Genomic DNA, 26,504 nt, shown 5'->3' with positions numbered 1-26,504 from the left:
AGGACAGACCTATCACAGGGAGCAATGAGCCCCAACATCAGGGAAGAAGGGGGACAACAGGTATATGTTTCATTACCCAGTGGCTCACACTGCTAGTCAGTCAGGTCCAGACAATCCTAAACATCCTCTAACTCCATCTCTACCTCATTGGCTTAGACAGGCCTTCATTATCTCTCATATGGACTATTACAATAGTTTTCAAAGTAATTTTTATTCATCTAATACTGACCCTCTAAACTTCCTACCACATCACTGAAAAGTCATCTTCATCTTAATCTGATTGTGTTATCCAGTGTTGGAAGGAGCCAGAGGCAAGAATCAATGCCCCCACCACCATTATCAACCTCAAGGCCAACTCTAGAGAGGGTTAAAATATTCTAACACGTATCTAAAGCCATAGTCAAGGAAAAAAGACAAATTCAAAGAGCTCCACTGAGTTGGATGCTGAATACAGAAGATCTTGAATTCAGAAGAAAGGCCTGAGCACAGGAGATTTGGGAGATCTCAGCATGGTGGTGGGAGCCCATGTCTGCATATAAATATGTGATGCACACAGAAGGAATAATCTTTTTTCAAAAGGTTAACTGTAGCATGAGAAAAGGCAGAAAGCATAAAAACAGAGAATACATGCAGGGACTAGGGTAAGAATAAGAGTAAGCAATTCTCTTAGGTGGTCAAATTATCTTGTACTCTGTGGTAGTGCTTTCAAGGATCTGTGCGTGGTTTGCTGAGAAATGGTTGGAGACTCCTGCCCTGGCTCGGCTGTGGCAGACCCCAGCAGTAAGGACTAGAACCCTGACCCTGGTTATCTTGTAGTAGTGCACAAAGGGCTGGTGACATCTATTTAGACAAGTACAAGAACAGTAAATGAGCAGAACAGAATGCCCTGAGGCCAGCTCAGAGCCCTTTGGCACGTCTAGTGCCCAGTCTGGATGTCAGGCGGTAACACATGCATCTTGCTGCTACATGTTGTTCTGATGGACAACTGCTGGGCACCAAGAAAGCCTCAGAGTCATTATGGAGCCGCAGAGAAGCAGTCACCCTAACTGCCTTCAGCCTGACAGTTCAAGCCAGCAATAGGAGATCTCATTAGCTCTTCTCTCTCAAGGTGCAAGTCCTTTCTCTTTGACCTTCCAAGAACAGAATAGTTTAGATTGTTGTGGTAGTTTGAATGAAAATGGCCCACAAAGGCTCATAGGAAGTGGCACTATTAGCAAGAGTGGCTTTGTAGGAGTAGGTGTGGCTTTATTGAAGGAAGTGTGTCACAGGGTGGGCTTTGAGCTTTCAAATGCTCAAGCCAGGCCTGGGGTTGCTCTCTTCCTGCTGCCTGTGGTCAGAATGTAAATCTCTCAGCTCCTTCTCCAGCATCTTGTCTGCCTGCATGCTGCCATGCTTCCCTCCATGACAATAATGGACTGAACCTCTGAACCTGTAAGCCTGCCCCAATTAAATGTTTTCCTTTATAAGAATTGCTGTGGTCATGGTGCTTCTTCACAGCAACAGAACATTGACTAAGATAATTGTATATTACTAGATGTAAAATCAAGTTTTTAACATATACCTCTTCCTTTATACATTTAATGGAGCATCCAATAACAAACAAACAAAATTGTGATTATACTAAAAATATGAATTTTACTTTAAGTTTTATGTAGAAATCAATAGTATAGCCATGATTTAGGTTTCTCAGAGATCAGTAGATTATTGAAACAGAATAAAACAAGGGAGCCACACAGAAGATTAGAAGATGGTTTGAGAAGAGCAGACAAAGGGAGAGAAAAAAGCAACTACAGATTCATGGATACCCAAAGAGCCACTCAAGAAGGAAGAGCTAATACTGCCAGATGTAAAGACTGTTCATTGTTTCTGTTCCAACTGGCACACTGTGGTATAGTTCTCAGAGAAGCTACCTATGTTAGCATGGACATCACAGATTGAAGTGAGAAATCCCTGACAAAAATGCTCCTGCTTCAGACAACGGCCCCAGGTGGGTGATCAGATCACCCAATAGCCACAAATCCAGAATTCTTCCATGGCCTTACACAGGTTTATGGTGATATATTGTGTACCCTAATAAAATCGGCCTGAAGATCAGAGGACAGAACAAGCCACTAGATTAAACATAGAGGCCAGGTAGTCATGGCACACATCTTTAATCCTAGCACTTGGAAGCAGAGATCTGTCTGGATCTGTTTCGGGCTGAGGAGTCCTAGAGCAGGTATTAAACTCATGGTCAACTTGTAATAGAATTATCCCCCAAGACTGGATAAATTGGGTTACAGCTGTCTTAGAGGCTGGTCCCCAATTGCAGTGGAGGACCTGGTAAAAGGATGAAGCTAAGACCATTGAACAATGAAGTAGAGCTAGAAATATGAAAATTTCCCAAGATCAACTTCTTGGAGAAGGCAATTATGGTGATATACAAAGCAATATTTATATGATGACTAAACCCTAGCTTTATGCCAAATGGCAGCCTTGAATGATTGGGAAAGGATTAAAGAATTTGGAAAGAAAACTGAGTCATTTACTAAAGTTATAGAGGACCCAAAAGAAACCTTCACTTATTTCTTACAAAGACTGACTTTAGCACTAAATAGAATGATACCAAATTCAGAAGCTAGATAGATAATAATTGAATCTCTGGCTTTTGAAAATGCTAATGCACAATGCATAAGGGTAATTAGGCCATTAAAGGCAAGACCAGCACCCTTGGAGGAATGGATACAACTATTGAATCTCACAATCATGATGATGCTTGGATAGGAGAGGTGATTTCCAGAGGTTTGAAGAAAAATCAAAATGTCAAAATGTTTCAATTGCAGTAAACAAAGTTGCCTAAAAACTGGCTGTAAACATGGTGTTCCTAGAAACAATGTTTTTGCTAATAATCCTAATAGAATGCCCCTCCCTTCTGTATTTTGCAGAAGGGGTGGTAAAGGCAGACATTGAACTAAGGAATGTAGTTCAACAAAGGACAGTCAAGATAATCTTTGCCATTGGGAAACTCCCTGAGGGGCCTCTCACAGGCCCCCATGTCAAATTCGGTTTAGTCTTTTCCTGTCACCATGAAAGAAACTTCTTCCCAGAGCAATTAAAGAACCTAATGCCTATTGTAAAAAACCATACTGCTCTTGATGATAAACCAGCTATAGAACAAAGAAGAAAAAATCGGAAGAAACTATAAATCAAAATTGATGAATATTAGATTGGGAAACTCCCCAAAGTTAGGATTGGGGAAGGGTTTTGTTTTTGTCTTTCAGGAGAATGAAGGCTATGGAATCTGAAGAACACTGGACAAAAGAGATATCTGAGGAAAAAGGATAAATCATACAGAAAAAAATGTCCCAAGAAAGAGTAAATTGGCCTATTGGCATATCATATATCAAACAGGATAAAATTTCTTAAGTCTTCCTAAATGTTTGTTTCTGCTGTTCTCTACAGAGACATAATGCAAATGGTCTTTACGTAGTCCTAGTTCAATAAAAATTAAAGCTGGCTTTGGAGTTGGAATATATCTCTCCCCTTCTCTAAACCCAAGCATGCTTGTTAAAAGAAAATGCAAAATCTCTATATCACATCAGAAGAGCCACCTGATATGGGACAGAAGAAAAACCAAAATTAAGGAACTATTCTATTGCTATTAATCTCATGATCCTTTGGTTTTATTTTGACTCTTTAAAACTTTTCTTAAGGTATAAATTTTATATCAAAATTTATAAGATTAATATATACATTTTAAACTCATGATATTAATCGTCATATAGAGTACTAATTCTAGAAAAAAGGCTTATAGCTTCCTATACATGATTTTAGATTTGGGTCTCTATCAGTTTTCTGCAGTGAACCATGACCACGCCTAAGAGCAACTTTGAAGTCTCCAAAAAGATGATGGGATCCCACAATAATGATTCTATCAGGACAATAATAATACCACTAAGCTGACAAACACCACCCAAAGATTGGCTTTGGACTACAAACCACTCAGGACACTATCGAGATGGCTAGCTGAGATGATAAAGCCTCACAGACCACTCCAGTCAGGACTTGACCATAATCCTAAATTTTCTTTGTTTCCCCATAAGACTACCAGTGCTATCAACAGGAAGTAGCCTAGAAAACTGTGCCCACATTCCCCAAAAATAGATTATGAATGTTTGTTTTTATTTAGGGGTTGGTTAAAAATTGTTGTTGGTCATAGTCAATCTCTTCCTAAAAGAAGAAAGGGGGATATGATATAGAAATGTATTATATAGAAATGATAGGATAAAGGGGTAGATTATTGAATCTACTCTGGAAAAAAAAAGGAAGGATACAGATATGATAAGATAAAAAGGTAGATTATCAAATCTTCTTTTAAAAAGCAACTCCTTGCTTTAAGTATTTTACATTGATGTGTATCTTTATATATTGATACAAACTTGAGATTATTTTTGTTAGAACATACTGTACATACATTTCAACTCTTATTCAAGGTATTGTACCTATACAACTTATTTAACAATGTAATACAAATTTCTAGTCCTTGAAAGTTATTATTATCAACTAATTGGGATATAAAGAAATGCAAGCTAGTAGTTAATCACCTATTACGATGGAACCTGTCATGTTAGGTATGTTTTCAAGGTCAAAGAGATATATTTTAGATAGGCAGGTCATCTTCAAATACTTCAGGGATCTACAGAATATGTCATTTAAGATGTTTTAAAAACAGCTTGTTTTTGTTTTTTAATGACAATGAGACATGCCTCCTCCTAGCAGCATCAATCTACTTCAGAGAAGATGATGGGCATAGAAGAAACTCCATATAGAGTTTACTTTCTTTGTGGCAAAAGTTAGCCACTGGGCAAGAAAGATCAGATAACAGAACAAGCCACTAGATTAAACATAGAGGCCAGGCAGTGGTGACACACACCTTTAATCCTAGCCCTTGGGAGGCAGAGCTCCGTCTGGAACTCTGTGAGTTCAAAGCCACCCTGGACTACATGAGATTGACTCAGTCTAGGAGAAAAAAAAAAAAAAAAAAAAAACAGAATCAGGCAGTAGTGGCAAACACCTTTAATCCCAGTACTGAGAAGCACACATGCCTTTAATCCCAGGAAGTGACGGCTGAGTGGAGAAAGGTATATAAGGCATGAGGAGACAGGAACTAGAGGCTTTTCGGCAGAATCGTCCCTTTCAGCTAGAGGTTCTTTCAGGCTGAGAAGCTAGTGAGGTAAGAGGTGGTGGCTGTAGCTTACTTTGCTTCTCTGATCTTTCAGCTTTCACTCCAATATTTGGTTCTGGGTTTTTTATTAATAAGACTGCTTAGCATTTGGACAACAGAGGTCTGATAAACCAACACCCAAATCTCAAGGAAGCGCCACATTCACAATTCCAGGTTGATTACAATGTCAGACCAACTCCCGAATGAAGATCTAGATTTCATATGGTCTGGAAGAATCTGAAACACAAAGTTTCCATGGACTCAGAACACATTACTCAGCACCTCAGTGTGTCCACAGTAATCAGGCAGCTGTTCTGAGCCTCAGGGTCCATACTACAGTTTCCTGAAATACACCTGACTCATTGAATGGATTCCCTGCAATTCAGTTTAATCTACAGCCCCCTTCACCTCTACAATGGTGAGCCAGCTCAAAGTATTAACCCTCTAATGGCATCACAGGCCTTTTTGGTGACCAACTCCCATCCCAAATTACATCATCCTTCATGAGCATCAGCCGAGGAAAGATCCCACCTCAGAAATAGAAAAAACAAAACAAAAAACCTATTAGTTAGAAAGTCTAAGTCTGTAGATTGTTCCAAGAACTTAGAACAAAGGCCAATAAAATCCTTTATTATAAAGCATACTGATAATACATTTAGTTTCTAAATCAGGAAGACCCAAGATATTAGAAAGAACAGTTCTAGAAGAAGCCATATTGTTATACCTTGGAAAACAACCTGGGATGTGGAAGTACACACAGCAAATCTGATCTACTTTATAAATTGACTGGGAAAACTGAAATATATGCAAGCAAGCACTGAAACATCAAACTCTTCACCCAAAGGAAAGAAGGTACATAAGCAGCTTTCCATATGTCTCTTCCAGGGGCAAGTCTTTTGGAAACTGATATATACTGCATCCTTTACAATCCATGCTATGAGTATCAGTTCTTACAGTATGCAGTAGCTAGACATTGCCTGTTCTCCTAATATGGAATACCCTGCCTGTTCCTGTAAAAATGAGTCTCAACCACCTTTTAGACATCCTTTAATATCCCGGCATACTTCCACTCTCTAACATTCCCTTGTAAGAAATTCTTGATGCTATTCATCTTAACATCTGAACTGAAATCATAAGATTACTTCATGTTTAGAAGAGATGGAGATATCTATTTTTGTCAAAATGGCAGTAATATTTTCTTTTAAAACCATTGAATAAAAAACAAAACCAATAAATATAAGCCAGAATTTTACAAAAAGATTTTTAAAGTATATGACTGAACTCATGACAAAACTTCCTGAGAGTAACAAAGACAATAGCTAGAAAAAAAGAAGTAATTTATAAAGACACTTTGGTGAACAGGGACATTACCTTTAGTAGACAATGAAGAAGGATAACAAACATCTTGAGCCTGAACCACTTGGTTATGATGAGGCTCTGACACGGCTCACAAAGGGCACAGTCCTTATTTAAAAGGTAGAACACCCAAGTCAAGGAAGCCCGCAAGCAAGATTGTCTTGGCTTTCGACCTATACTGCAGGGACAGCTGCTCCTGAAAAGTCCTAATGATCAGCTTGGCATATGTGCAGGAATAGTTTGATTTAATGTTACCCAGGATCTACAAAACCACAAGCCAAGAATCAATGTAATGCTGCTCGAAGTTGGTAATGTGCTTGGAACTGCTGGCAGCAAGAACATGAATCCAGGCTTCAGAAATGCACCCTCTCCCACGTCCTCGGGATTCTCCCTGATAAAGTCCTGCCAAACATGAGCAGGACTTGTTCTTCGACATCTGTTGCAGCTCAAACTGTAGGGCAAAGGAGGAAACGAATCACGAGCAAAAGTGAACAGAAAGGAAAAGCTGGAGAGCTACCAAGAAGTACAATTAGCTGCAGTGTATAAATGGTTTAAATATTAAAGGATAAAATGTGAAATCAAAACCAGAAGGAGGACTAATCACATTTGAAAACGGACTAGAAAGAACTCCAGAGAACTGAAAAATATTCAGTGGCTTCCTAACCAGGAGATTTGACATAGCTAAAAAGTAAATGAAATAGAAAACAGATCACCTAGGACCAGGCATCCAGAAAACATGGAAATGGGAAGGAAAAGCTAGACATGAAGACGGGATAAAAGGACCTAGCATGCTTATACATAAGGAAAAGGAAAATAGAGTCAGATAGGAAATGCAGCAGAGAACAACCAGACAATGGTTCAGAATTTTCTAGAATAAAGCTGGGAATTCAATTTCTTAAAGGACAGTAAGGAAGGAAAGCAGCTCATGTGCAGACACTTCTATGAACTGAACCACTGTGAGGAGAAATAGATAAACGTCTTTTTAAAGGCAACTTACTTTCAAGGGAATATCAACAGTGTACCTGTTAGTGTTTTATTTTTTAAATGATCTGTCAGTGTGGCTTTGCAGACATGAGTACAGGCACCTACAGAGGCCAGAAGAGGACATTAGATCCCCTGAAGCCTGAGTTACAGGTGTTGTGTACCACGAGACATGAATGCTGGGCTATGAACTTTAGTCCTCTACATGCCCTTCTTTGGTTTTTTGACTTTTATTCTTCTCTCATATTTTACATTCCAACCACAGTTTCTCCTCCCTCCACTCCTTCCAGACCCTCCCCTCAACTCCTCTCTTTCCAAAAATCAACTCCTTCTCCATTTTCCTTCACAAAAGGAGCAGGCCTCACAGGGATGTCCTTAGCACATGGCCTCACGAGTTACAATAAGACTGGGCACAGACTCTCATATCAAGCTGGATAAAGCAGCCCACTACACCACCTCTCCATCTCCATGGGAAAACAATTTTAACAGTCTGGTTTATTTCACAGACTTATCAAAAGCAGAAGGAAAAGAAAACAGGAAAAAATGACAACCTATTTTTAAAGTAATAGAAAAATTCACTTAGTATTTTATACCCGAATTAACATTAATAGTAAGAAAGAGAAATTTCTGTAAGAATCTAGCCACTGGCCCTATAAAAGCCATCTTTCCTCCATGTGGATCCTGAGAATGTAACCACACAAAGAGAAACTGTGTGCTGGTGACACTCCCAAGCTTCTATATGCAGCTAACCTTCTTCTTAGTTGCTTGGTGTATCCCATCTCCATTGATAGTTTTTAAACTATCTGAGTTCTAGCTGAGTGGTCATGACTCAGGTCACTCTTCCCATTTTGTGGACAGGTTAAAACAGTATTTGCCACCCTTTGAATACAACTACTCTTATCTCAACTGCATTTGCTTTTTCATGATTCCAAGTCTAAGGTGGCAGGAAATATCACTTGCATGTACCTGAGTTGCTGTGGCAGTATTCCAGGCACTGCCAGCCCCTTACAGAAACTTTGGACAGGATCACGTCAGTGGAAAACCTGTTCCTTAGAGTAGACCCTCCCACATCATCTCAGTGTGGCCTTTAAGCTCTTCATCATTCTAAAGCTTACAGATAACTAGAGCAATTCTCAATAAACTTTGTCCATAAATATGGGAATATGTTCTGTCTAGTAGGGTCTGAGTGACTCCTCCATGAAAATTCCAGTTTTGCCTATATTTTAGTTCATCTAAGAACTGATTTTTATTGCATAGAAGTTTGTGGGTCTCTGGATTTAAACTTTAACCAACTGTAACATCTAGTTAATCATTAATGAATTGAGAAAAATCTTTAATACACATATCCATATGAAACTCATGATTCTACCATTCATGAAAAGCATCCTTTCCCATCCACAAAACCAAGGCAATGTCTCCCAATGAAACCATATTTCTTATGTTTTTTCCCAAAAATTAATGACATAAAGTTTTGGTTTTTGAATCATACTTTTAAGTGTAATTAGAAATGTCCAAATTTCATTAAAAATACAAGTTGTTGATTTTAAGATATACATGTGATTAAATTTTCAAAATAGTTGGATTCACAATTTAACGAAATGACAGTTTAACAAAAATTGCCACAAAACTTTGTCAATGAAAAACAACACAGCTCTCACCTCAACAGGAATAAGGGATAATTTATCTGGAACCAAATTTGAGTGACCATAGCCTAGGAACACAGATTTAGGTTACTCTAAATTTTGAGTTCCAATGTGGAAGCAGTTTCATGAAGTTTTATAGTATCAAAACAAAGAAAGTAATAAATCCAGACACTGTCAAATGCATTGGTGGAAATATCACAGAGGTGGTTACAGCAAAATGAGGAATGCTCTACTAGCTGTGCATGCTATCTGATGACAATCTTACCTTGGGGGTTGGAGGAAGTTAGTGTTCAGCTAAGTTAATAGATGCCAAAGGCTTTTTAATCTATGAGTCATGAGATATTACTTCCAACACAGAGGTGAGCAAGGAATGGATATTCAGGGGGCTAAAGCTGGCTAGAGATGAAGTCTCCAACCTGTCCACATCACTGCAGTCCTAATCACTCAATCCGTTTTTACAGACAGCTTCTTTTCAAGAATTCTCCCTGATGTGTTTAATAAAAAATAGCTGCCATACATTTTGATAACATTTATTAATCACATGAGAAACAATGACACTCTCAGCATATTAATTAGAACAAGAAAAACAATCTTTTGTCCCTTAAGACACCACCAAGAGAATTCCCAATACAAAAACAAATCTGAGATCTATTAAACTATACCATCTCTGAAGCACTTATCTAAATTGTGCTATTATTAACAAAAACCCAGGAGTCAGATATTAGGATAAAAATCTGATATATCAAGAAAGCAGGGGAGGAATGACCAGCTGACGACCCTCCACCTTCCCAGATGGAAAAGACCCGTGAATCTTTCTAAGCCCCTCACTACTCTTTCCTGTGCCTCTCTCTATCATATCCCTGGCTTCTCTGTGGCTAATTCACGTTGGCTGGTCACTAACTGCACTCCCTGATTCAAGGTAAACGTTATTAACAGTCTTGGAGTGTCAATGCAATCAAATATCCCACAACACATCTCTTGAAATGGCCATCTCCTCTTATAATAGGATTGAATCTAACGGCCAGTTACTGGGGTTTTTTTGTTGTTGTTGTTTTTTCCAGGGACCAGTTTGCTAAGACTCCTGCCCCATATTACCCCACCATCCTAAGCTGACTCATGTCTGGCTTCAATCAGACCCTCAGGAAATACGTCTAGTCTGGTGACCAATCAGGCTTCTACCCGGCCACAAGTAGGAACTGTTCTTGCTGTTTTCAGTCAGACAGACCCCTGACACAGCACACAGACAGACCCCTGACACAGCACACAGACAGACCCTTGACACAGCAGATAGATGGACCCCTGACACAGCAGACAGACCCCTGACACAGCAGACAGACAGACCCCTGACACAGCACACAGACAGACCCCTGACACAGCACACAGACAGACCCCTGACACAGCACACAGACAGACCCTGACACAGCAGACAGACAGACCCCTGACACAGCAGACAGACAGACCCTGACACAGCACACAGACAGACCCCTGACACAGCAGACAGACGGACCCCTGACACAGCACACAGACAGACCCCTGACACAGCACACAGACAGACCCCTGACACAGCAGACAGACAGACCCCTGACACAGCACACAGACAGACCCCTGACACAGCACACAGACAGACCCCTGACACAGCACACAGACAGACCCCTGACACAGCAGACAGACAGACCCCTGACACAGCACACAGACAGACGGACCCCTGACACAGCAGACAGACAGACCCCTGACACAGCAGACAGACAGACCCCTGACACAGCAGACAGACAGACCCTGACACAGCACACAGACAGACCCCTGACACAGCACACAGACAGACCCCTGACACAGCAGACAGACGGACCCCTGACACAGCACACAGACAGACCCCTGACACAGCAGACAGACGGACCCCTGACACAGCAGACAGACAGACCCTGACACAGCAGACAGACAGACCCCTGACACAGCAGACAGACAGACCCTGACACAGCAGACAGACGGACCCCTGACACAGCACACAGACAGACCCTGACACAGCAGACAGACCCTGACACAGCAGACAGACCCCTGACACAGCAGACAGACAGACCCCTGACACAGCAGACAGACGGACCCCTGACACAGCAGACAGACCCCTGACACAGCAGACAGACAGACCCCTGACACAGCAGACAGACCCCTGACACAGCAGACAGACAGACCCCTGACACAGCAGACAGACCCCTGACACAGCAGACAGACAGACCCCTGACACAGCAGACAGACCCCTGACACAGCACACAGACAGACCCTGACACAGCAGACAGACAGACCCCTGACACTGCAGACAGACGGACCCCTGACACAGCAGACAGACAGACCCCTGACACAGCACACAGACAGACGGACCCCTGACACAGCAGACAGACAGACCCTGACACAGCAGACAGACAGACCCCTGACACAGCACACAGACAGACCCCTGACACAGCACACAGACAGACCCCTGACACAGCAGACAGACCCCTGACACAGCACACAGACCCCTGACACAGCAGACAGACAGACCCCTGACACAGCAGACAGACCCCTGACACTGCAACCACAGCTGCTGACCAGATGTCACAAGCCAATCATAAAATGATTCCTATACTAGTAAGTAAGGGTCTACACCCAATCACCTCAGGGTACACTGAACCACAGCTGAAATGCCCCTAAGCCTGCTTGAAAGGAGCCTCCAGCTTCTCTCGGGATGGCCATTTGTCAGATGGTTTGACCCCAGCATGCTGGAATCTTTTATTAAACTCTCTTGCTGATTCCAAACATGACTGGGGGTCTTTTGTAGCCAGAAGTTTCTCTGGTCCTACCTGGCCCAGTGGTCGGGACAAATCTCTCCACCTGCGTCCCTTAGCCGCTTGGTCCCAAGTAAACACACAGAGGCTTATATTATTTACAAACTGTATGGTCTATTGGCTCAGGCTCCTTCCTCACTAGCTGGCTCTTACGACTGAACCCAGCCCGTCTCTATTACTCTGTGCATTGCCACGTGGCTTCGTGCCCTACCGGCACTTTCACATCTTGCTTCTTCCTGGCTGCGGCTGGCAGCGTCTGCCCCACTCTCCTTTCCTCTGCTCTCTCTCCAGTTCAAACGTACGGCAGAACCTTATTCTGCCTCACCGTTGGCCAAACAGATTTGTTTATCAACCAATCAAGGCAACACATATTCACAGCCTACGGAAAGACATCCCACAGCAGTCCTTTATGGGACTTCTCTCGGACCCTAACACTCTGTATGTTGTGTAGCAGTTTCCTCACAGACAAACCTCCAGCTTTGGGGGAAGTACATTAAGCTCAGGAAGTCAACGACTTAGAGGCTCCAGGAAGTCTCTGAAATTGACTAGTGACTCCAGCTAGGCTTCTCCCTCCCCAAGGTTATAAAAGCACTAAGAACTGAGTGGCCTCTGGAAGAGACAGAACAGTCCGCCACCTAGAAAGACTCTCAGACAAGTGCAGCTGCTGAGAAAAGAGAGCTCCGCCGAGCGGCTTTAAAGAAACAGAGTTCAGTCAAACTACCTGGAAGAAGAGACCAGCTGAACTGCCCAGAAGAGACTGAGACCAAATCAGCTACCTGGAAAAGGGCCCTTTCTCCAACCTGCAGAGCTGCCTGCAGGCTGTGCAGGATTTCCCGCTCATCTGAGCGTCACCTAGGCTGGGGCCAGCTTTCAGTGATGCAACTGTCTCTAAGTCATTTCTGCACCTGTGAGTCTACTCACCCACATTCTTATAAATATCCCCAATTAAACTCCTTGGCTCATCAAGTTGGACTTCGGTGGTATCCTCACTTTAATCTGTCATTGGTTCCCCATCTGGGGTGAGCAGATATTTGTTCATGTCTCCCCATGAATAGTGTCACACAATATTTTTTTTCTCTGTCTCAAGTTTAGAATGCAAACTTAAGTTTGGTATCCGTGCCCATATTTACAGACATTTACCTGGTAAGAACAGAACAAAGTAACCACGCTCTACACACGGCAATAGGTGTTTTCCCAGCCTGTGTTTATCTGCTGCCACAGAAAGGAAAGCAGTCTTGTCTTCAAATGACTCACTGGAAGCAATGCAAAGGTCAGGTGCTATTTACCCTAGAACATAGGCCATTTCTGGAAGAGTCAAGGTATGAAAACAAGTTCCATGGGCCAGGTCTTTGTTAACTGTGTATATACTGCACTTTTACCAGATTTCTATGCATTTTGGAAATACAACTGCTTATGAATTTAACTCATTAAAGTTCCATTTGTGTATATATATTTATAAACTTCATTAGGAAAAAAACTTTCAAATAATAAAAACATCACACACCAAAATTAACCCAATTCAAAGTCTATACAACTTAATGAAATTTATATAGTTAGAATTGGCATTGAAATAGAAACTGTGAAACAGCATATTAAATTTCCCATTTTCAGTATTGAATATATTTGATATGCTCATCCACCACCAAAAACAAAGAATTCAGAACAGAATTAGTACTAGAAAAATAGCTAGCTTTATATCCTCCTTCACAACTCATGTCCATTACCTACAATGTCAAGAAGAAATAAACCGCATACTCTCTCATATGTGGAATCTAGCCAGTAATATGTGCATATATGTAAACAAATACACATGTTGGTACAGCATAGCATGAAGAGAAAAAGAAAAGCAACTCTGGGGAAGGAGGACTGGATGAGTGTAATGGGCATATATTCTAATGGCATCGTTAGTGAGTCCTCCAAATGGCTCATATGATATCCAAAGAAAGTTCAAGTCTCACAGTCTGCAGTGCTATGACAGCCTTCAAGTCATGTCTCCAGCTTATGCAGCCAGTTAGAGGCAGTTCAACACATTTCTATCAAAAATTCAACCAATTAACCATACCACAGTGTTTGCCCCTCACCCGTCCTCAGTGTCAAACACTCACCCCATGCTCCTTAGCCGCCGTGACAACTCTCAGGAGAACGTCTTCCTCCACAAAAGGTCTCACGGCATCGTGGATAATCACCACTTCTGGCTTAGCGAGTTTACAGGCTGGCTGATCCTCTGCCAGGGCTTTCAGTCCGCTGAAAATCGACCTGTGGCGCGTGGCTCCGGCCTCAGCTAGTGAGATGCGCTTGTGCCCGTACCTCTGGATGATGTTCCTCATTGCTTCCATGTTCTCCCCTGTCACTGCCACGACAATGTCCTTTATCCAGCATACTCTACAAAGAAAGCATGTGTGCATTTAATAGACACGGACTCTAAAGCTCATAAAAGAAAACTGCATTCCAGTATAAATAAGCTACCAATCTATCTACACTGGGAGATTATTCCTGAAGGCTCAATTGTCACACGTTTTGATTAGGTCTGGGAATCAGTAAGCATTTCACACTATCAATGGAGGAGATTTTTCACGCTCTATGTGTCTTACATGGCAGGGTACATAAAGTATACTATCCTACATATTAGATACATTAGATTTTTTTTTCCTTCAATTAAATTTGAACAAGTAGTATATCTGTAAGTTATCTGAGAAAACACACAAAAGAATATGCTTTTATATTTATATTTTTCCTACTATTTTCTCCCACAGTGTGAGAACTCAACACTATTGAGTTCTACCAGCTGACTATCTCAAGATGATCCATGAGCTACAACCAACCACTGCCCTGTGAAAATTAAGTATCTGCCCTCACACAGTCCTCCCTAAGACTGAACACAGTCCATACTGACAGGCCCCACACAGCCCCCCAGACTGAACACAGTCCATACTGACGGGCCCCACACAGCCCCCCAGACTGAATATAGTCCTTACTGACTGGCTCTGGATCAGAAAGTGTGGCAGGCTTATGGACAGTGGTGTTAGCCAGCAAGTGACACTGGGGACCTGCATGTTCCAAGGGCCCCAAACCAGGACAAATGCCTCTGACCCACAGTGTCAATTCTGAGTAAAAGTCATTTAAATTTTCTAAAATTTTATATGCCAACTACAAAAAAGTAATTTAAAATAAGAAAAATTAAACAGAATTATAAGCCAACAAAATCCTATATATTCATGCTAGAATAGTTAAGTCCTGGAAATACACCAAGTATCAAAACCATAGATTCATATAATGTCTTTACTATCTTTCATAGTATAAAAATATATACCTCTGTATTTCTGTTTTATTCAAAATGAATAAAGATAGGAAGATGCCATTTCTTCATTGATAATACAATATTCCTTTTTGGTGTTTTTTGTTTGTTTTGTGTTTTGTTTTATATAATTCATCTTCTGGAGTATACGCCCCAGAGCAACACATATCTGTCTTGTTTTACACAAAATTCTTATGCAAGTGTTTATTAGATGAATAAACTGCCCACAGTGTAACATCTTACAACACTTGTGGGCTGGTTTCCTTGATTTTAACCTTAGATTCTAAGTAAGAGGTACTCAATTACTTTTACATTTTACCAGACATTTCAAAATGACTTTAATGATAAAAATGATGCAATAACAGGATGCCCATGAGCAATCTGTAGTCTTTATAAGTGATAAAGACTCCAGAATGAGACCACTTGTAAATTGTTCCTTGGTTTGCTTAGCCCATCCCCCACACCAATCTCATTCTTGACAACTCTAGAATTTACCCTATCCTAGGAGTGTGGAAATTATGCTGTTCACAAAGATTCTAGCAACTGGCAAATCACCACCCTTCGGTCCTGCCTCACTGGGGAGTTCTGAAAGGTGTTGGCTCAACTCCCACAGCTGTGATCCATCATTCTTTCTTGCAATCTCTTATGTCCAATCCTTAATGGGGTTCTGAACTGTCTCCTCATCTCATCCCAACACAATCTACTCTGGCTACTTCTGGATGATCCCTCTCATGGTCAAACCCCAGGGCCATGCTACTGGTCTCTGTAGACCTTACTGCCTCTTCCAGGCCCATAACACACAGGCCTCCCCTCTGCTACAACCCTCTCACTTTCCTGCCTAGCTGCTTCCTGAAGGGAGAGTACCGTGGTCCGGGTCGAAATGCACCCACAGAGAAACCCTGTCTCGAAAAAAAAAAAAAAAAAATGCTTTTAAGAAATTATTTAGCCAGGGGTGAGGTGGTGCACATCTTAATCCCAGCACCCTGTGGCAAAGGCAGGAGGATCTACATGAGTTTGAGACTAGCCTGGTCTACAAAGAGAGTTCCAGGACAGCCAGGGCTACAAAGAGAAACCCTGTCTAATTATATAATGTGGTCCCATGTTAACTTCTCTTTAATATAAAAGGAATTATAATAACTATTCACCTACATCAGTGGCAAGAGATTCACTTGATTCGTAAGTGGTTTACCTTTGTTTCTTTCCATTGCATACTCTTCCAGAGACTTCAGCTGAGATAACTTTAAAGAGTTTAATGAAAAATTACATTTATCTAAAATATGAAAGAATCAAGAAGAGAAATGAAAGGATAACACATAAGCATTCAAATATCTGTTCCATGATTCCCTCTCTTTCAAATAAAGTAGATGTAATTGTTATAAACAGCTAAACCACCAGGCAGTGGTGGTGCACGCCTTTAATCCCAGCACTTGGGAGGCAGAGCCAGGCGGATCTTTGTGAGTTAGAGGCCAGCCTGGTCTCCAAAGTGAGTTCCAGAAAAGGCACAAAGCTACACAGAGAAACCCTGTCTTGAAAAACCAAAAATAAATAAATAAATAAATAAATAAATAAATAAATAAATAAATAAACAGCTAAACCTGTAGCTTTAGACCATTCCCAGGCAATTATATAAACTTTATTAAATGTATGAGTGTTTTTCCTGCATACATGTATGTCCACATGCAGTCGAGTGAGACTAGAAGACAGAACAGATGAGTGTGAGCTGTGGCAAAGGAAACTGAACCAGGTCCTCTGCAAGATCAACAAGTACTCTTAACCACTAAGCCATCTTGCTAGCCCTAACTTTATTAAGTTGAATTTATAGTAGGTCTTGGTTTGTTTTTGCTTTTCTTTGGGGAGGGGTGCTATTGTTGAGATGGTGTCCAATACCAATTGCCCTGGAATGCACAACTGACCCCAAGCTGGTCTCAAGCTCCTGCATTAGCCTCCTGACTGACAGATTTACATATGAGAGTCACCATGCCCAGTTTTACAATGTTTTACACCACTGTTTTTCAAAGCATGCATTTCAGGAATTGCTATATCATGAGAACTTCCATTAAGTTAAATCTCGTATCATTGATTAGGTTACATAGAAATGAGAATAGAATTATAGCATGAAAGAGGAAAAAGTCCCTCAAAAAAGCGATAGTTTAGGAAACATTACTCCATATCACTCAAGAAGGAGTAAGCTTACTATACTATTTTGTTCAACAACCAGGGCCTGCAAGCTTTTGTAAGTACTGTTTGTATTTCAAAGGACTTATTCACATTCTTTTCAAATCACAGAATTAATTTTTAATTCTATAAAAGACTTTTAATAATGCAAAATCATGAGACTGTAAAAGACCTTAAGTACCTCACACAGTGCGTGCTGAATAAATACTTGCTGAATAGAAGCATCTGGTCTACCTCTGAGCTGAAAACAAGTCCACACCAAACCCCGGCAGCACAATTCCATCAAATCTGCATGATTATTTCCTTCCTAGCACATTCCATAACAAATATAAACCTAGCCCCAAGCTCTATAACACCTACAGACATTTTGAGGAGGAAATATAATATCTCAGAAGTTATTTTCTTCTGGAATAACAAATGTTACAAGCTTACTCTGCTCAGATGGTTTAATAAAGCTGGTTGGGAATAGAACATGTACACAAATTTCTTATTTAAAAACCTGGGGGAAATCAAGCCTTGTTAACACCTACAAAACACTCTCATTCAGGCTGCAGAAAGCCTGCCTGACAGGGACAGTGGCAGCTGCTGCTCTCAATCAACATGATTGCCTTTGGGGAAACTTGACTCTGAGTTGCATTGTAGCCACTGTCTACAGGGTCCCACCTCTTCGTGCCCATTTTGATGATTTAGGACAAAATACTGAGGTAGTGGGGTAGACTGGATGCTAATCCCTTAGCAACAGCAAATCCTCTAGCTGCAGCTCAGCTCTATGAGCCTTGGAGCCACTGGTCTTGGCCTGGTTTTGAAGGAATCTCAAAAGGCAAGGCAACACAGAGCTCTGATCATGCAACCTGTACAAAGTAGGACAGCCTTGCTTCTTCCCTTGGCTTGGATATAACCTTCTGACTTCATCAAATTGATCTGCTTACCATTCAACTAAGAGGGTCTTAAGCACCTTTCTCTTTCTGAATCACTAAACAATTCTCACAGCTCGTCTCTCCCATTCTTATGATCTCAGTTTAACTCCCATGATCAATATTGCTCATTTACAGAAACATTCCAGGAATTCTCATCTGACCTGCTCTGAAGAATTTGCAGTGGTTTAAACCAATATTATAGACCAGAACAATTGTGTGTGATTGATATCAGAGGTCAAATTATAATGCTTTGATAAACATGAACCATATCTGAGGAACAAGTTCTCTTAAGAAGGGTCTTCCACCTAAGAGGGCTTAAGAAACCGTAAGAGCTTACCGGGCGGTGGTGGCGCACGCCTTTAATCCCAGCACTCGGGAGGCAGAGCCAGGCGGATCTCTGTGAGTTCGAGGCCAGCCTGGACTACCAAGTGAGTCCCAGGAGAGGCGCAAAGCTACACAGAGAAACCCTGTCTCGAAAAACCAAAAAAAAAAAAAAGAAACCGTAAGAGCTTTAGGGCAAGCGAGGTCACAGCCGACCTGACGGGGCAGCCCAGCCCCACCCAAGCATGGCTGAGGTTCTCTTCACTGGTTTGGTCTTGTGTAGCTATAATCTTGTCCTCTTCTAAAGCTAGTCCACACTAACCCACACTTCTAATCAACATTTTCTTTCCCCAAGTATTTGAAACCAGAAATCAGACTACTGGTAAGAATTTTTTTTTCTACGGTCCCCCAGTCACCAACCCCACATTTTGTATCTTAACAACAACAGAAAAAAAAAAAAAAAAATCAAGCCTTGACCCCTCTGTGAGTCAGCCAGCTGCAGGTTTTTCCCAGCTACTTCAGCCCCTGCCAAGATCTTAAACATCCCCAGGTCTTGGTAAAGCTGTTACACAGCAGAGTGAAGAAATGGGCCCCAATCCTGAGCTAAAGTTCACTAAACTGTCAACTCCATCCTGTAACCCCTTATGCAAGCTAAAGTTCACTAAACTATCAACTCCATCCTGTAACCCCTTATGCAAAACATCACCCCGCCTCTCCTCTGTCAGGAGGATGAGCAGCAGCACTCTGTCTGTTTCTCAGACTCCACACTGTGCCATCCACTGCTTCCTTCTGTGGAATGTCAATCAGCCCCGCTGCAAATGTGCTCACTCCATTGTCGGAACTGCTCTGCTGTCGATTCTATGGGCCTCCCATTCAGTGACTGAGGGACAAAACAATTTCCAACTTCAGATCCAGGAAGAACATTATTCTAAACAGCAAAATTTGGATACCTAAGTTAATGAACTGAGTTGAGCCTCCTATCGGAACTTAATGCCCCTGACAATAATACTTTGGTCACGTGGCTTCTTGAAACAAAATTTCTTCATAGAAACTCATGTCACAAAGCAATAGTCACATGAGGGACTAAGACTTCTGATCTCAGTTCCTTGTCAATCAAATGAAAAAGTAATCAAAGTTCCCTGAGTTATAACCTGCTATAATTTATCCCAATTTCCCTAGTAGGTTATTAGGATTTCAAATTGCTGTAATCAATTAAGCAAAATGGAAAACTGTAGTGGATAGCCATTCCAGCTTGGATCTGGAAGTTCCAATCCCCATTGAGACTCTGGCAACTGTCACACCTACGAGGCGGGGCCAAGGGAGGCGCCTGGGGACCCGAGAGCTGGATGGGCCAGCATGCTCTCTGTTCCAGGACCCTGAACGGTGGAGGTGGACTGAGCAGAGCTCCGGAGAACACTGCTGGACTGCGATACACCTTTTCCAGACCCTGCGACCTACCTTTCACTTAATTTGTGAGTTACGCCATTAAATAAATATCCTTTTAACTACGTGGAGTGGCCAAAATAACTTCTCCAATAGAAAACAAGTGTACTTTTGCCATATTTTCAATAATATTTTGTTATTTATATTTTATAGTATATTCCATAATATTTTCCAAACACTCTCCAAACATTTTTTTACATTAAAAGATTTAAATTTTGGTGTTCACCTATCTCAGGCTACCACGGTACATGCAAAAAAGCCAATTAATATGAAGCATTTCCCGTGTAAAGAGATGGTAAATGAAAAAAAAAAAAACATCTCCAACTTCCTTCATATAACTACCAAGCAGTCAAAGATTCTCCTGCCAGTGTCCATCACAAGTCATCCCATGGCCGGCAGAGATGCTGCAAGCCATCCCACTGACGGCATGGATGCGGTGGTGCCAGCATGTCTGTGGTGCTAGACCTCTGTAGGTGTGTGGTATTGACAGGATGGCTGGACGAAGCAGTCTCGGTATTATCCAGAGGAATAAAAGCCACAGACAGGGGTGGTAACTTTCGGAATCGTTTCCAGGTCTGACTGAGTTCCAGATCTAACCACTGGCCTGATTACATTAATCAAGGATGATTGCGGCCCCTTACACTTCCATTTGCCAAATGCCAATAACCAGAAAGTAAAATAATCTTATAAGCAATTCCTTTGTCCCTTTGGCTTTCTGGTGTGTGTTGGGGACGGGAGATGGAGTTGCTCTCCGGCACAAAATGCCAAGGACAGTGGTTTCTATCAAAGCCTCCTGTAAAGGTTCCTGATGCTAAACAACGCCCTCTGTCTTGGAATGTAACCACTTCTGGACTTAAGGCCTCACACAGGTCTGCATCTGACTTCAAAAGTAAAGGCCCTGCGGAACTGGAGACCTCTACAATGCTTCCAGTCTCACCTCAGCTCCATGACATCACAACACAAAGAACAGGTCCCTCCTTCTCCTCTCACCACATCTTCCCTTCCGGGCCTTCCTGACACTGCCCACTGTTTCTGGAACTAATAAATTCAGTCTCTTTTCTAGGGTGGCTGGCCTCGATCTCACCCTCCAGTCCCTCCCGGCTATTGAAAGACTGGAATCAACCCTGTCCTTCTCTCTACTGCCTGGTATTAGTCCAGGCCGATCTCCCAGAAGAAAACCAAAACCAAAAACGTGCCTGCCCAGGGGACTGGAGGTGCGTCCAGGGCACTGGGGCGCACGCATGCGCGGCGGCAGCGCGCACCGGGCACTCCTAGAGACGCTCTTCCTGCGGCCCCGCGGGGCCGGCGTAGGAACCGAGTCCCCGGGCTCCTGTGCACTGCTTAGTGGGCTCCCCAGCCCGGTCCCCGCCGCGCCTGCTGGGGTGGGCCCGGGTTCGGGGGAGCGGGGCCTCGCGCCAGTTACCTCTCCAGGGCCTGCAGGGTGTAGCTGATGAGCGGCCTCTCCAGAACGCGGCAGAACTGCTTCGGGGTGCGGACGCCCATCCTCTCCCCGCAGCCTCCGGCCGGCAGCACGGCGGCCACGGCTGTGGGCCGACTCACGGGCTCGGCCCCGGCGGCAGACACCCGGGACGCCGGGAACGCTGAGCCCGCGCTCGGCGAGCCGCTCACGCAACGCCCCGGCTCAGCGGGCCTGCTGTGCGGCCCCAGCTCCATGACTCGAGCAGAGCTCTGAACCCCGCGGTGCAGGCGGGAACCGAGAAGGGGGCGCCAACACCAGCCCTGGGCCGCGATCGCGGGTCGGGGTGGGCGAGGAGCGGCGCCGAGAAGGGGAAGGTGGGCCCCGGGGCTGATCCCCGCGGGAGCGGCCGAGCCTGTCTTCCCCGCCCGGGCCCAGCGCCCCAGGCTGCGAGCGCTCTTCCTGCTCTTCCCTCTCTCCCTCCGGGCAGGCCCAGCTGAGACTGTGGTTGCAGTCCTTACACAAGTGATGGTCACACACACGCAGCTGGGCACGACACAGTCACTGTCCCCATTCTAGATAAGTGGGAAAGATCTGTGTTCAAGTTACAGTACAAAACCCAGATGTGTGCGCCTCGGTTATAGGAATTTCGATGTCCGCAAATGCGCACTGATTCTACCAAGCAGTCAGGTGAATGGGATAGGAGAAGTCTAGAACCCAGACTGATTCCCAGACCTGCCTGCACGATGGAACCACCGAGCAGAGTGTCTCTGAACCCTGTGTTCCATGATCAAAATTTGGCATTTGATTAGTCTAGTGTGCAGCCAAAGGCTGTGGAACGTTTTCAAAGTTGCAAAGGTGATCCTGTTGAGCAAGTGCGTTTTTGTTGTGACCAGAGAACGACAGCAATCACAGTAACTGCTGAATAACCAACACACATCTCATGTTAACAAGAAAAACCCTAGTGGTCAAATTCCTTGATGGAGGAAATAAAAATGCTAAGTAACTTGTGTAAGACTACACAGGCAGCCATAAATCCTTTGTTTATTTAGAGGTGCAAACCAGCGTTGAGAAATTCCAGCCTGCTTCGCATCTTGCCATTATTTGGAAAGTGTTCATGAAATATAATGGAGTGTCAAGCACTATTGTATTCAGGAATCTGGAATGTAAAATTCATGAGAGCAAGGACTAGCTTTGCTTTTGGTTGGGGTTATATGCCCAGCTCCAGGAATGCCTAATACTTACTGAATGAATTGCTGATTGAATATGGCAAAGTATATGGAATTATTTGACCATGTATATTATCAATCTTCACCCATCAATAGCTAAATTAAATTCATAAAAAATGTTGAGCATTGAAATTACCCAGTTATAATATTAAATCTCATTATTTTTATCCATTTTGCAAATTAAAAGCATACAAAAATAAATTCTCTGCTCTTGCCCTCTTTTGTCTAATATTCTAAAGCATTTTCTTTTGTTGCTTTCATTGTGGCTAAAGGACAGCTTCTGTGCTAACTGAAGTTTATCGAACTCTTGACCCTGAGATGAAAAGAAAGCATTGTAGTGTACATATTTGTATTGCAATGCTTGAAGGTTTTCTTTCCAGAAACAGAGGTGGGGGAGCAAGGGAGGGAGAGGCTGAGAGACAGGGAGAGGGAAATGTGTGGTGGGGAGAGACTGATTCTAGCTGAGAGATCTTTGCTAGGGAGTTAGGTGTTTGGAAGTGTTATAGTTTGCTCACATGAGACACTAGAGAGGCTCATCTGCTGTGGGATAATGCTTTTGTATACTAGTTTAATAAAATACTGACTGGCCAGTAGCCAGGCAGGAAGTATAGGTGGGGCAAGCAGACGAGGAGAATTCTGGGAAGAGGAAGGGTTGAGTCAGGTGTCGCCAACCAGACACAGAGGAAGCAAGATGACAAGGCAGAACTGAGAAAAGGTACCAAGCCACAGGGCTAAACATAGGACAGAATTGTGGGTTAAATTAAGTGTCAGAGCCAGTCAGTAATAAGCCTGAGCTAATGGCCGAGCACTTATAATTAATATAAGCTTCTGAGTGATTATTTTATAAGCAGGCCATGGGACTTCAGGGGCCTGGTGGGACCTGAGAAAAACTTCCAACTACAGCTTATAAACTAACAGAAGGATTTTGTTACAGATCCTGGAGAGAAGAGTGTCCATGAAGGTCAACAGCAAGACCACAGACAGCAGAGCACTCAGCGGGTAGAGAGCACCACAGACAGCAGAGAGAGCATCAGGGAAACTGTGCCTCTATAAGACCATGGCTTTTGGTCTTCCCTAAGTGGTTGTGGGCTGGTTAGATTTTATAAATTCTTTGCAATGGAGTACATTACCTCTGTGTCCGCAGTGTTAACCATTAAGCTCCATTATGCTAGGCTATGTCAGGTTTGGGGCATGTGGAATGAGGAACAAGTGGACTATAGAGCAAGCCATCCAAAAGGACAGAAGTTTTACAAGAGCAAATGCTGGCAAGAATGCAGGGGGAAGAATCCTTGTCTGCCTGTGGTGGGAATTTAAATTAGGGTAGCTCTACAGGACTCACTGCAGCAGTTTCTCGAAAATTAAAAAGCAAATTACCAGATGACAAAGCTAGACTACTTCTGTGCATACACCTGAGGAAATGAGTTCAGACTAGAATAGAGATAATGCACACACCCTGTTTATCAAGGCAATATTCAGTTTTATAGACACAGAATCAGCCTAGCTGTCTAAGAGAAGAATGGATAAAGTATGGTCCATTCACAATGGGATATTTGTCCATAAAGAAGGAAATCGGATGGAACTAGAGATCATCATGTCAAGTATCACGTGTGTTCTCTCATATGTGGGACTAAGAGGAAAGAGTCCAAGGGGAGGAGAGGGAGATGAGGTAGTATTGAGGGTTGGTGTGATTAAGCACAATGCATTCAGGTATGAAAACCTCACAAAGAAACCTGTTCATTTTTATAATTAAAAAGGGATATACTTTACCAATTACTGTAGAATCATTTTCTATGACCAAATACTGACAAACTATAGTGAGGAACTTACAACATTGGTTAAAGTTCTTCTTAAAGAAAATACAGTAATTTTGATCTTGTCACTAAGACTCATTAGATCTCATATGCTGTATATGAACAAAACATAGCAGATCAACTGGTAGTGAGCAAAAGGACAAACTACAGCATTTATACATATATGAGAAAAGCAGTATCTTATGCATATTGTATAGACATAAAACAATAGATTCCATTCAAGCATATGCACAGATGCAATTTCCTATTATATTAACTTATAACAACCAACCATCATCCAAGAATATCAAGGTGTTGGGGAGATAACTTAATGGGTATGAGCACATGCTGAGCAAATTCCAATCCTCAGCATCCATGTAAAAAGACAGATAACTCAGGTTTTGAGAAATGGAGACTTACAGATCCAACTCACAGTCAGGTGACCTAGCCAAATGAGCTGTGAGCTGAGGTAGAGGCCCTTCCTGTTTCAAGGCAGTAAAGCAGAGAATCAGAGGGGGAAATAACACTCAGTGTCTTCCTCTGGCCTCCTTTTTTTCAGACATGTATACTTACCTACACTCAGACATGTATTCACACATACATACACCATGGAACAAGTGGAAGACATAATATCAGGAAGGGAAGACAGGACAGACAAATTCAGAAACTGACAAAGATAAAAATAAGAAAGTCTGAGCACAACATATATGTTGTAGAGTATTATTTTAAGATGTGTTACATTTGTTGATGCTTTGGAACCTTTGTTTAATGAGGCAAAGATGTGTTGCATTCTTTTATGTTGCATTTGTTTAACTCTGTGAGGCTGTGTTACTGTGCCTGTCTAAAACACCTGTGTGGTCTAATAAAGAACTAAATGGCCAATAGCAAGGCAGGAGAAAGGATGGACGGGGCTGGCGGGAAGAGAGGATAAATGGAAGGAGAAATCTGGGAGGAGAAGATCAAGGAGCGACAAAAGGAGAGAGGACATCAGGGGCCAGCCACACAGCCACACAGCCACACAGCCAGCCACACAGCCACACAGCCACACAGCCACACAGCCACACAGCCACACAGCCACCCAGCCACACAGCCACACAGCCACACAGCCACACAGCCACACAGCCACACAGCCACACAGCCACACAGCCACAGCCACACAGCCACACAGCCACACAGCCACACAGCCACACAGCCACACAGCCACACAGCCACACAGCCACACAGCCACACAGCCAGCCACGGAGAAAGAAGGAAAGAAAGGTACATGGAATAGAGAAAGATAAAAGCCCAGAGGCAAAAGGTAGATGGGATAATTTAAGAAAAGCTGCTAGAAATAAGCCAAGCTAAGGCCAGGCATTCAAAGGTAAGAATAAGACTCAGTGTATTTATTTGGGAGCTGGATGGCAGGCCCCCAAAGAGCCCAAAGAATGAAGAGCCAAGAGTAAAAAGTAAAAAGAAAAAAAAAGAAAAGAAAAAAATAATAAGTGAAAAGATCAATGGGATACCGTTAACATACAAAGTTTATAAATCAAGGGGGCTAAAGACATAAATAATATATTCAATAAAATCATCTCAGAAAATATCCCAAATTTAGGGAAAGAGGTAAGCATGCATACTCTGCAGACATTTGTCACAAAACACTAAAAAGAGGAGAAAAATCTTCGTGTTGGATAATTACCAAACTAAACATCGAGAATACAGCTGCAAGAGAGGCACCAGGTCACAGATGAAAAGCAAACCCATCAGAATTATAGACAGTTTCTCAACAGAAACTCTAAAAGAGAGGAGTGCGTGAATGACGGTTAGTCCCTCCTACATCCATCATCAGTCAAAACAGTTCCTCACAGACCAATCTGGCAGGATGATTCTTCTGCTGAGAACAGACAATTCCCAAGTGGCAATAAAGTATGTCAAGCTG

General features: G+C 42.6%; 1 protein-coding gene across 3 annotated transcripts in view; it reads right to left on the bottom strand.

Annotated features, from left to right (window-relative positions):
* Nucleotides 1-22,576, bottom strand: part of Crppa (CDP-L-ribitol pyrophosphorylase A) — a 281,669-nt gene extending 259,093 nt beyond the window's left edge. Inside the window, exons 1-2 of one of the 3 annotated variants that reach the window (XM_028878415.2) lie at nucleotides 21,574-22,576; nucleotides 14,105-14,381 (exon numbers count right to left, since the gene is read on the bottom strand). In XM_028878415.2, the coding sequence (XP_028734248.1) occupies nucleotides 14,105-14,381; nucleotides 21,574-21,824 (528 nt within the window). In that variant the 5' untranslated portion in view covers nucleotides 21,825-22,576. Of the gene's footprint in view, nucleotides 1-14,104; nucleotides 14,382-21,087; nucleotides 21,448-21,573 lie in introns of those variants that run through there. The other 2 variants (XM_028878413.2, XM_028878416.2) reach the window with 2 other exon arrangements.
* Between the last annotated feature and the right edge of the window lie 3,928 nt (nucleotides 22,577-26,504).

Source organism: Peromyscus leucopus, chromosome 14, assembly GCF_004664715.2.
Source record: "Peromyscus leucopus breed LL Stock chromosome 14, UCI_PerLeu_2.1, whole genome shotgun sequence".
Lineage (NCBI taxonomy): Eukaryota > Metazoa > Chordata > Mammalia > Rodentia > Cricetidae > Peromyscus > Peromyscus leucopus.
This window is presented reverse-complemented; position numbering and strand designations above follow the sequence as displayed.